Genomic DNA, 11,579 nt, shown 5'->3' with positions numbered 1-11,579 from the left:
AGAATATTTTGTCCCGCCTTTTTCCAGAAACGAACTGAGGTGTTTTTGGTTCTACGTACCTTGGGAACAGCCAGGTGCATTAATTTGCATCAACTTTGGTCAAAGTACAATGAATGTCAACATTCCGTTGCTGAAGATATCTAACAAAGTGCGTCCTTCGCATATGATTGTTTGTTTACTCGTATCCTGTTGAACCAACACAAGCCGCACTGAAGTAAACATGAATTTAAAGATAAAGTGTCGTTTGTGCTTATGCTCAGTGGGGAAGGATACTGAATACCTTGCTACTCTCACTGACGATGGTTTTCGCGAAATGCTCGAAACTGTGTTCCGCTTTCCGGTATAAACATGAGAGTTTTGTTATGTCTCTAAATGCTTTTGCATATAACGTTTCCTGAATGCTTTTAGCTTCCGACGGTACAAACAATCTCAGGTAAAAGCTGTAACTTACCAGATGCGGTGTGTCCGCAATGCTCCAGTACCGTCCGAAGCTTTTATAGTTTCACCAAACTTGCAGAAGCCAGCCAGAAAGAACTGCAAACAGCATGTTTTGGTAAAGCAGATGTGGAACCGGACGGCGGATTCGACCCAAAGGCCATGTATGGTGATGAAAGTCTGTCCTTTTTATCAAGCGATGCTGGAGTTACAAACAATGAAGCAGAATCAATTTTAGTAAGAGGGAAAGCATACAAAAAATGTAGTAATCATTTGTTCGATACAACCAACCAAGCATTGGATGATGATAGTAGAGAAATGCCATCATATGAATGCATAGACAGAGAAAAAGTCATTCGGAGCATAAAAGGGGTAGAAAAACGTATTAATGTGATTTCAATTAAAATGGATAAGCTACTGAACAACATTTCGAGCACAAGTAACAGGTCTAAATCAAGAAGTTCTTGGTTCGAATTCGCTGCAGTTGGTTCGGAAAATGAGCTTAAAGCTTTAGAGAATCGTTTGCAAGAAAAAGAGTACAAGGAAAATGTGCTAAGATGGCTTGAATCTAACATAACCGCCGTTGACAGTGACAATCGCATACATCAAGCAATAGATTTGGTTTTTAGTAGGAAGTTTTTTGCCAAATGCAGTTGGACCGGGAGAACGTACGGAACCTGTGAACAAAAGGTAGAAATTGGTAATCGTACCAACGTGCTGGAATTATTCAGGCTCATTGGAAGCACAAACATTTGCATCGTTAATGCCAGCACTATTAAAGATTTTTTGATCAGAAAGCTTCGTTATTCCAAATACAGGGTTCATTTGATGGGTACGCGTAAAACATCTTGTCACCGGCGATCAACCTGTTATAATTGTTACAGCCTTTTACGATGGATAGCATAAGTTGAAACGCGTTGAACGCCTTTGTAAACTCCGTTATCGCGTCTGGAAACCGGAATATGACATCTTGCAATCCTTCATCGCGTTTGTTACCTTCATTAATGATTCTTTAAACTCGAATATGATATTTGTAAACTTCATTATCGCCCTGTCAGATTGGAGGCCGGTTTGTTTTGGGTTTCATAGATGCAAATTGTGTACACATACATATATAGTCAACCATTCGAAAAAGACGTTACTGTTCACAAATTGTATCCACGCTGTGAATCAATTATTTTAAACGATTGAACGGTTCTATTGAATATCTGTTATGGAAATGGTATATTGTGGTATACACAAATCATAGGAGGGCCCATAGAAACGGAAATGTAAGATTTATTCTTAGCAATCTAGTAAGCTTAGATGGGCTGCGGTGAAGGTAATTGCAAGTGAGAATTTCAGATTCCATGATAAACAAGCTCAGCGAAGGAGAAACAGGATTAATTTGCCCACTGAGGAGTAGTGAATTGGCCTTTTATTCCCCATTGAAACTGGAAAAGAATGACACGTTGGAGGCACTGGTCCTGCTGGGTGCATATGTGAAAACAAGCATGGTGTCAGCTCAAGACGATGAACAGCAACTTTCACTGCAACGACGGGATTTGATGAAATCAACAAGCAACGAACAAACCTACCGCTTTCTGAATGAGCCCTCATTGTTCGAAGACGAGTCTAAGAAAGCTTTCGTCCGCTGGAGCTACCGGATGATGTAGAGCGGTGGATGGCCCGGAAACACGGACGGGTAAACTTCTACCTGTCCAAGGTGTTGACGGGGCACGGCTTTTTCCGCCAGTATCTCGCAGCCAAAAATTTTACTCAATCCCCGGGCTGTCCGGCCTGCCCTGACGCCGAGGAGTTGCCGGAACACGTGCTGTTCCAGTGCCCCCGTTTCGCCGGGGTGCGCGAGCGGCTCCTGTCTGGACATGGGCTGGCAACCGTTACCGCCGACAACATGCACGAACACCTGCTCTATAGCACGGAGGCCTGGGTTCGACTGGAGGAGGCAGCAAGAATCATCTGTTCCGAGCTCCAGCGGCTCTGGACCACCGAGAGGGAAGCCATCGCTTAGCGGCAGACGGCAGCGGCCAGGCGGCGAGCAACGGAACAAGCAGCGGTACGGGCAGCGGCCCAAGATCGAGCGAGAACGAGCAGGTTCGGTCGTGACCCCACTAGGCTAGGATCCAGGCCATGGACCCGGACACGCGGTTGGCCTTCCGGCGTAGAGCAAGGCAGCTTTTGGACAGCAGGCTACTCCGACGACGCCAACAGCGGATGCCAACCGGGGTTTACGCCAGCACCATGCAACGCAACCTGGCGCGTCTGCGGCTTCATGACGCAACCCCATAGCACCAGGACGCGGCGCAAGTGGCTCTAGACGACGCCGAGGGAAGCCTGCGAGAGGCAAGACGCCTCCACAGAAATGCACGCCAGCGCCAGGCATCCCGAGCGAGAGAACGATCCCAGCGCGGGAATGTTTAAACAAAAAAACGGAAACGAGGCCTAATAGGGGCTAGATAAGTAGAACCACGGCTCGATAGCCAGACGCCCGCCCCTATGTAGCACTACGTGTAGGTGTATGCTGTGTGGGGACACCAAAGGGCAAGAGCAGGGACTAGGGCGTTTATTTTGAGAAATCTGTGATACCCCATCTAGTCTAAGAAAGCTATTTATATTTTATTCATTTTTGTGGTGATCTATGTATAAATTCCTACAACCCACGCTAAAATGTTGCATACCATGCAAATAATCATGCAGGGCCTAGATTTAAAACATTTTCATACACAGTTCAAAACATTTTCAGAGGATCAGTTTATCTCAAACCACTGAAAACCATTGTTGTTTGCTATTTCGACCAAACTATAGTTTTTATTATATTCTGCAAGGATTCAAAGGATGATTTGATAAATCACTGGTCATTTACAGGAACTAGTTGCATATCACATTTACATTTAAATTTAAAGGTAACATAGGAACATCTCGATATTGTAAAAGTTTCGATATGCGAGTTTGGCATAAACGAGAGCCAACACTTCTTTTCCAGTTTCAATGGGGAATAAAAGGCCAATTCACTACTCCTCAGTGGGCAAATTAATCCTGTTTCTCCTTCGCTGAGCTTGTTTATCATGGAATCTGAAATTCTCACTTGCAATTACCTTCACCGCAGCCCATCTAAGCTTACTAGATTGCTAAGAATAAATCTTACATTTCCGTTTCTATGGGCCCTCCTATGATTTGTGTATACCACAATATACCATTTCCATAACAGATATTCAATAGAACCGTTCAATCGTTTAAAATAATTGATTCACAGCGTGGATACAATTTGTGAACAGTAACGTCTTTTTCGAATGGTTGACTATATATGTATGTGTACACAATTTGCATCTATGAAACCCAAAACAAACCGGCCTCCAATCTGACAGGGCGATAATGAAGTTTACAAATATCATATTCGAGTTTAAAGAATCATTAATGAAGGTAACAAACGCGATGAAGGATTGCAAGATGTCATATTCCGGTTTCCAGACGCGATAACGGAGTTTACAAAGGCGTTCAACGCGTTTCAACTTATGCTATCCATCGTAAAAGGCTGTAAGTTTAATCGTGTCTAATAAACCTTTATTTAAGGCGAGGATTTTGAATGAGTATGAATTTTATAATGGGTTTTAAATTAAAACTGGTAAAATGGTTTGAGTGTGTATGGAAATATCATGCATAGTTTTTGTTAGCTGTCGCCGGAGATCCTCTAACACAGCGACCAGCACCAGTGCGGTACTCCAAGCTGGCTAGTTAACTTCCAAAGTGCGGCATCGGAAACGGAAGAATCCTCTGCTCGGTTACGCCGTTTTTTATTTCTTTATTTAGACCGGAGGAGACCGGAGGAGGACTAATGCGTGTTCTTATCGAATGCTGGAAATATTTGCTGGCCGATCGCGGCCTTCGTTTGCGTGTGGCAGGCTCGTCTTCGCCAATTGCCGATGTTTGTGTACACGTGTTGCGTCGGTAACAGTTTTTCTCATTGCGGTAGATTGTGTCATTCTAAACGGCTGCCCTGTGCCCCATGCGTTTTTTGAATACGCGAACATTTATTCAAGTTTCAAGAACATTTATTCAAGATTGAGTCCCTACACGCCCGCTAGAAACGCGCAAATTTCCTTAGAGCCTATATACCTTGGGTATTGCTAAAAGATACCAACTTCAAGCTCTACTATCCTTGGCCTAAGTACAATGATTGTCAACATCGGTACCGAAAACTGCCAGCCACAAAATGCTTTGCGTCCTTTCTATATTTTTGTTTACTTTCGTTTGTGTGTTTACATCCTATTTGATTCAGGTCAAATTCTACTTAGTATTAAAGAATTTAAAATACGTTGAATAGTTGCTGGGAAAGCATGAATACGAAGTGTCGTTTGTGTTTGTGCTCAGTAGGTAAGCATGCACAATTCACTGCTTCTCTACACGACGATGGTTTTTGCGAAATGCTCAAAATCGTGTTTCGTTTTCCGGTATGTATAAGAAACGATTTCCTGTAATGCATTTACGACAACGGTTTCCGATTTCAGCTTCCGACGAAACAAATAATCTCTGGTAAGAATTTCAACTTACCAGTAACGGTGTGTCCGCAATGCTCTACTAGCGTGCGAAATTTTTATAGTTTCACCAGGCTAACGGAAGCTAACCAGAAAAAACTGCAAACAGAATGTCCGGTTACAGCTGGAGTTTCATTCGACGAGCTCCTACTGCAAGCAAAAACGGAACCAGATGATATTGTCGTGAATCATGATGATGTACCACCCCTGTTGATGTGGAACATTTCTTCCAAGAATCAATCAGATCACGAGTCAAATTTGATAACAAGGAATACATCCAAGGAAAACAGTAGTCATTCGTTCAGTTCAGCCAACCAAGTATCGCGAGAATGCTCTGTGGAAAACCCATCATACGGGTGTGTAGATGAGGAAGAAGTCACCGAGAGTATTTTAGGAGTGGAAAGACGCATCAATATGATTTCAACTAAAATGGATAAGCTACTAAACAGCATAGCAAGCAGAAGCAATAAGCATTCACCCCGTAGTTCGTCTTTCAAATTCACTGCACTTAATTCGGAAGGCGAGCTTACATCTTTTGAAGATCGTTTGCAACAAAAAGAGTACAAGGAAAATGTCCTCGGCTGGCTTGATGCCAATATCAATGCAGTCAACAGTGGCAAACGTATGAGTAAAGCACTAGACCTGTTGTTTAGTAGAAAGTTTTTTGCCCAATGCAGTTGGACAGGGAGATCCCACAAATCCTACGGGTTTAAGGTCGAAATTGGTAACCGCACCAACGTACTGGAATTATTCAGGCTCATTGGAAGCACAAACATATGCAGCATCAACGAACGGCTGCTGAAACGTTTTTTCATCCAAAAGACTAAAAATTCAAAACCGAGAATTCATTTAAAACCTCGACCATGAAAATCATTGTCAAATCATCAAATAAAAGTTATAAACCCTTTTCGAAATCATCTTTTTTATTGAAAAACACCACGATAAGAAATTTGCGACAGTTGCATGGTTAAATTCTTAATCTAAACATATTGAGACTATGTACTGCAAGCCCCAAACAACTAGTTGCAGGTTTAAAGAGCAACATGGAACTATATGAAACAGGTATCGACAAAGTGACCACTGAATTTAATTTCAATAAAGACCCTCTTCTCTTTTCTCTTAAAACGGATAACTACCTGAAAAAAACTGTTACTTTCACGATAGCTCGGACTTGACGATGACCCGTTACATTAACAACGTATTATACATTGAATAAGCAGATTATTGGAAGCAGTTTCTTTTTTTTTAGAGTTATGCTAGTCTGAAAATTCCGTTATATTCCCTTCCGACTTTAAAATAAATGACCTCGAGAATAGACTCAAAATTATGCATGTAGCATTCTCCGATTAGTTTATGAAACAAGAAAAAATTGAACCTTTACCCATTCCATTCCTATTTTGGATTCTGATTCGGTTAAACAAACTAACTTCGATCCTCTATTGATGGATTAATCGAGGGTAACAGAGGGACACAATTTTATTAACCAGAAAATTTAGGGTAGGAAATCGCGCGGAAATCTCGATTTTTCGATTGCGAGCCAGCGCTTTGGGTTCTTGAGCAAAGTTGTAGATCTCGATGAGATAAGACTTTTTGGCCAACGGACATTTTCCCCAAATGAAAAGGCAGACACACTAGCCAAAGAAGGAATAACAGCTCCTAACAAAATAACAAACAAGTACAGCTACGAGGATGCTACACATATCGCCAAAATACACATGATACAAAAAGCCAAAGACTGGTACAGAACAACCTGTGCAAACAAAGGGAAAAAATTCGAAAGATTTCAACCAGATTTCGACATCAAGCCATGGTACCACGGCCTACCACTTACAGCACACGAAATCAAAATATCAAACCGTATCTTGGCAGGACATGATACTTCAAATTACTGGCTAGCAAAAATGAACATCATACCTGAAGGGAATTGCGCCATCTGCCAAACCCCAGAAACAGCGGAACATCTGATTTTCTACTGCAAAAAATATGAATCAGAAAGAGCAAATAACAAATACTGCACATTCGATAGACTGGCAAGACACTGGAAGGATAAGTCCGGAGAAACGATAAAAGGAATAATCAACTTCATGGATAGTAATAACATAAAAATCTAATGCAGGATGCATGAAACCTTTTTCGGAACACTACTCAAACAGAGCACAATTCAAACGGGCGAGCGCTGAATCTTTCCAATAGTTTGTATAAACATAGACAGACACAATATACACAACCAAGCGATATGACTCTACTGTCAAAGCTATCAAAGAGCAAGTAAAGCTGGCCGTAAACGTTGCGAACTTGTTCGCGCGAACAATTTGACAACCAGGCATTGCCTATGTTAAGGAAAGGAAAGGAAGATATAAGAGGATATCTTCCTTTCCTTTCCTTAACATAGCCAATGCCTGGTTGTCAAATTGTTCGCACGAACAAGTTCGCAACGTTTACGGCCAGCTTAAGCCTCTGAATGTGAAAGGGTGACCTGTCACAGGAGGATACAATCTAGCTCGCAAAACCGAAGAAGAAGAAGAAGACATTTTCCCCTCCGAATCTTCTCCAAATGGGCCCATATCATAACTTTCTAGCGGTTGGATCGCTTCGTGGTCTTCGACAAACATTTAAAACATGCCAAGAGCTAATTATAATTGTTCTACACCAACTCCGTACCTCTTAACCCCTGGCCGCTATTCGCATACCCAAGTAATTTTTGTAAGTTTTGTCAACATTTTTCAACTTTGGCTGCTAATTCCTTCTCGCTGTGAACAGATAGCGCTTTGCAATGTTCTAGCGTAAGTCAGTACTATTTGTCACGTTTCATATCTCATAATCATATCTTAGCTTGTCAATAGCTTGCTTACAGCCGGAGCTATAAGCGATACTTTGGGTGCCAGATTGCGCAAAATATTCTTATTAAAAAAGTTGCGCCTTAACGTGTTCTAGTTACGCCTAGAACATTTAATTTCGCTAGCTGCCTTGCAAAGTAGACGTAACTTTGATTTTAGGGTGTCTTTGGAGGGCCCATTTCCACTGACTTGGTACCTTTTTGGCCCCATGTTTGTCTAATATCTCCCCGAGTTTTCCAGATAGCGTTCTCATATTTTCAGGGTAGTTGAAGCATCTCAAGACCTTTGCAAAGATATGCCATTTACCGCGAGATCGATCCTATTATGATCGAGTTCCGCGTTTTTGCTAGAAAAATTCCGCATATTTGATTCTCTAAACTCATACATATACATAACTACAGTTTGTTATCATACTAATTCAAAAAAAATCTTTATGTAGTATTTATGCATCTCTGTTCCTAATCCAACAATATAGTAGTATCAAGCTCCTCGGCAGCATTGGCACTTTGATTTATTTCGAGGTAGAATTTTTCCCGCCCAGTGAATTGATCAAATTCCTTCTGTCTCAAGGACTCTATATACCTTAGCCAAAGTCCAATGAATGTCAATCTAATTTGCACCTTTCCGATGGGTTTATTGTTTTCATCTGTTTGTTTGGATCTGATCCAGTACGATTCAGAACAGATCAGATCGTCAGTCGATCAGGACAGATTCAGGAAGATTAGTCTAGGTATTTAAAAACAAACGAATTCGAAGACAGTCAGTGGTAGCCGGAAAACATGAATTCCATGTGTCGTTTATGTTTATGTTCAGTGGGAAAGAAAAACGAATTCTCTGCTTCTCTCACAGACGATGGTTTTGACAAAATGCTTAAAACCGTGTTCCGTTTTCCGGTATGTATGAGAATAGTGTTCCTCAAATGATTTCAAAACAACAATTTCCGTATGCTTTTAGCTTCCGACGGTACAAACAATCTCCGGTAAAAACTGTAACTTACCATTAACGGTGTGTCCACCATGTTCCACTACCGTCCGAAATTTTTATAGTTTCACCAAGCTGACGGAAGCCAGCCAGGAAAAGCTGCAAGCAAAATATATGGTTAAAGGTGCTAGCTCATCGCTCGATGAGCCCCTACAGTACATAAAAGCGGAACCAGATGTTGATGTCGATGCTAGAGACGTCAACGATGCCAACACTCTGCCACTGTTCTTGTCGGATGATGTTGCCACGGATAGCGATAATGAATCAAAGCTATTGGCAGGTAAAAGTAATGACGGGGATAACAGGTTTTCATTTAGTTCAGCCATCCAAGCAACGCAAGACTGTACTGAAGACAATAATTCCTCTGTTTGCGTTATTAAGGAGGAATGCGGTATTAGGATTACAAAAGTGGAAAAACGTGTAAGCCTAGTTTCAACAAAAATGGAAATGCTTCTTAACAGTATAGGAACTATACGCAAAAGGTCCCACTTGAGTCGGTTTCATAGAGCATCCTTTGAGTTTTCTGCAGTTAACTCAAAAGCTGAGTTTGAATCCTTGAACAATCAGTTAGGCAAAAAAGAGTACAAGGAAAAAGTTCCAGGTTGGCTCGACGCCAATATCACAGCTGTTGACAGTGAAAATCGCATGCATCAAGCGAGAGATTTGGTTTTTACTAAAACATTTTTCAATGAATGTACTTGGACTGGTAAAAACGATAAAATCCCAATGGTTAAGTATAGGAATGTACTTGATTTATTCAGATTAATTGGGAATACAAATAATTGCAGCATCGACCAACAAACTCTTCAACTATTTTTCGTTAAAAAACTTCGTTATTCAAAGTACAGACTCAACTTAAAAGGTCTTCGTAAATCAACTTGTCATCGTCGATGAAAAAAAAAAAAACAGAACTTGATTGTTGCTTGAATTCTATAGTTTGTCTTCGACTTACGTTTCGATTCTTATTGCCATGGTAATTTAAGTTTACAGTGCTCATTTGAGCATTGGAAGGCATTTGATAGCAAGAGAAAAATAAAAGTAACTATCATTCGCCAATATTCAAAAAGCAAAAGCGAGATTTATTCACCTCCTTTCTGACGGCTAAAATTAATCATACAGTGGAATTCTGGTTAATATACATTTACATATTGAGTTACCTTCTAAATTATACTAAACAGGATAAGTAGCATTTAACCAATCATGAGTTTAGCCGAAGAAATTAATTTGAAACGGCGAGTGGATTGCGGTATAGGAATCTAACCTTCAACCTCTACTAAGCTTGGTCAAAGTACTATAAATGTCAACATCTCATAATAGAAAACCCCTAGCCCCGAAATGAGCTGTGCCCTTTGTATTTTCTGTTTTGTTGCCTTTGCTTGTTTACATCGAAAGTCTGTTGGTTTCGGATCGGTTAGAACAAAGAAGAAGTAACAGTAGACGGTCATTAGTTGCCGGAAAACATGAAACCTAAGTGTCGTTTATGTCTATGCTCAGTGGGGAAGGAAACTGAATACTCTGCTACTCTCACTGACGATGGATTTCACGAAATGCTCAAAACCGTGTTTCGATTTCCGGTATTTATATCACAGCTTTGTTATGCCTCTTTTGTTTTGCATCTAACGTTTCCCGAATGCTTTTAGCTTCCGACGGTACAAGTAATCTCTGGTAAAAGCTGTAAGTTACCACATACGGTGTGTCCGCAATGCTCCAGTACCGTCCGGAACTTTTATAGTTTCACCAAGCTGACGGAAGCCAGCCAGAAAAAACTGCTGACAGAATGTATGGGTACGGATTCAAGTACGTTCGACGAACTCCTGCAGTACGTAAAAGCAGAACCTGATGATGGTATCGATGCAAGTGATATAATAGATAATAATGTATCCTCTCAGTTGTCGTTCGATACATTTGTCCCGAACAGGGAGAATGGTTCAAAGTTGACTAAACGAAAACCACACCTGGTTCACAGCAATTCGCACAGTTTAGCCAACAAAGCAACATCAGACGAAGAACCATCATACGGATGTGATGAAGAAGAGGTCGCTAAGAGTATAGCAATGGTAGAAAACCGTATGGATACTATAGCAACAAAAATGGATTGGCTACTAGAACGCGTAGGGAGTTCCGGCAAACAACAATTCAGAATACGTCATTCATCTTTTCAGCTCACTCCAGTGAATTCTAATGATGAGTTAATATCTTTAAACAGTCAGTTGAAAGATGAAGAGTACATGGAAAAGGTTCTAGGTTGGTTGGACCTAAATGTCACAGCGGTCGACAGTGCCAGTCGTATGCACCAAGCACTGGATATGGTTTTCACTCGAACATTTCTATCCGGATGTAGTTGGACAGGACTGAGTAGTAAAGGAGAAGAGAAGAAGAATGTGGCAATTCGTATTCACACTAACGTGCTTGAGTTATTTAGACTAATTGGAAGCACAAATGTTTGCAAAATCAACCTTAGCATCGTCACAATATTTTTCATGAAAAAGCTACATCACGTGAAAAGCAGGGCAGTACAAGCAATTCGTAAATCATCCTGTCGGTCATCGTTTCTACAGAAACCATAATCCATGTTCCCCTTTCTATCTATATATCTCTATCCTGAAAAGCCGGCAGTTGCGGTTGACCTTGCCAATTGTTCCATCAAATCCAAGAGAAGATAGCGATTTGATGAACTAATAAAAACAAAACAAAGAACTAGAGAATCAAATTATAAGATTTTTTTTTGCGAATACAAATAATGAATACACCAATAGAACTTACAAAATGAGTTTCCAGTCCAAAACAGCATACT

At 40.9% G+C, this 11,579-nt stretch overlaps 3 protein-coding genes across 4 annotated transcripts; all 3 read left to right on the top strand.

Annotated features, from left to right (window-relative positions):
* Window positions 1-260: 260 nt before the first annotated feature.
* On the top strand, window positions 261-11,525 carry LOC131266443 (uncharacterized). 2 transcript variants are annotated; one of them, XM_058268969.1, is made up of 2 exons: window positions 261-340; window positions 10,426-11,525. In XM_058268969.1, exons 1-2 carry the CDS (start codon window positions 314-316, stop codon window positions 11,350-11,352), a joined length of 954 nt encoding a protein of 317 aa, XP_058124952.1. In that variant the 5' UTR covers window positions 261-313; the 3' UTR covers window positions 11,353-11,525. The 2 variants fall into 2 exon arrangements, with proteins under 2 accessions (XP_058124952.1, XP_058124951.1); XM_058268968.1 differs by lacking the exon at window positions 261-340 and adding an exon at window positions 10,212-10,359.
* Window positions 4,747-5,978, top strand: LOC131266446 (uncharacterized). The gene is made up of 2 exons (XM_058268971.1): window positions 4,747-4,883; window positions 4,941-5,978. The coding sequence occupies exons 1-2, from the start codon at window positions 4,770-4,772 to the stop codon at window positions 5,832-5,834; spliced, it is 1,008 nt and encodes a 335-aa protein (XP_058124954.1). The 5' UTR covers window positions 4,747-4,769; the 3' UTR covers window positions 5,835-5,978.
* On the top strand, window positions 8,515-9,713 carry LOC131266444 (uncharacterized). The gene is made up of 2 exons (XM_058268970.1): window positions 8,515-8,697; window positions 8,759-9,713. Exons 1-2 carry the CDS (start codon window positions 8,584-8,586, stop codon window positions 9,677-9,679), a joined length of 1,035 nt encoding a protein of 344 aa, XP_058124953.1. The 5' UTR covers window positions 8,515-8,583; the 3' UTR covers window positions 9,680-9,713.
* Window positions 11,526-11,579: the final 54 nt, after the last annotated feature.

Source organism: Anopheles coustani, chromosome 2, assembly GCF_943734705.1.
Source record: "Anopheles coustani chromosome 2, idAnoCousDA_361_x.2, whole genome shotgun sequence".
NCBI lineage: Eukaryota > Metazoa > Arthropoda > Insecta > Diptera > Culicidae > Anopheles > Anopheles coustani.
This window is presented reverse-complemented; position numbering and strand designations above follow the sequence as displayed.

Bases quoted from the DNA above. Each gene is read 5' to 3' on its own strand.
- LOC131266446 (XM_058268971.1), top strand. From the start codon at position 4,770: ATGAATACGAAGTGTCGTTTGTGTTTGTGCTCAGTAGGTAAGCATGCA. The intron at 4,884-4,940 runs GTATGTATAAGA...TTCCGATTTCAG, and splicing joins AAATCGTGTTTCGTTTTCCG to CTTCCGACGAAACAAATAAT.
- LOC131266444 (XM_058268970.1), top strand. From the start codon at position 8,584: ATGAATTCCATGTGTCGTTTATGTTTATGTTCAGTGGGAAAGAAAAAC. The intron at 8,698-8,758 runs GTATGTATGAGA...GTATGCTTTTAG, and splicing joins AAACCGTGTTCCGTTTTCCG to CTTCCGACGGTACAAACAAT.
- LOC131266443 (XM_058268968.1), top strand. From the start codon at position 10,246: ATGAAACCTAAGTGTCGTTTATGTCTATGCTCAGTGGGGAAGGAAACT. The intron at 10,360-10,425 runs GTATTTATATCA...GAATGCTTTTAG, and splicing joins AAACCGTGTTTCGATTTCCG to CTTCCGACGGTACAAGTAAT.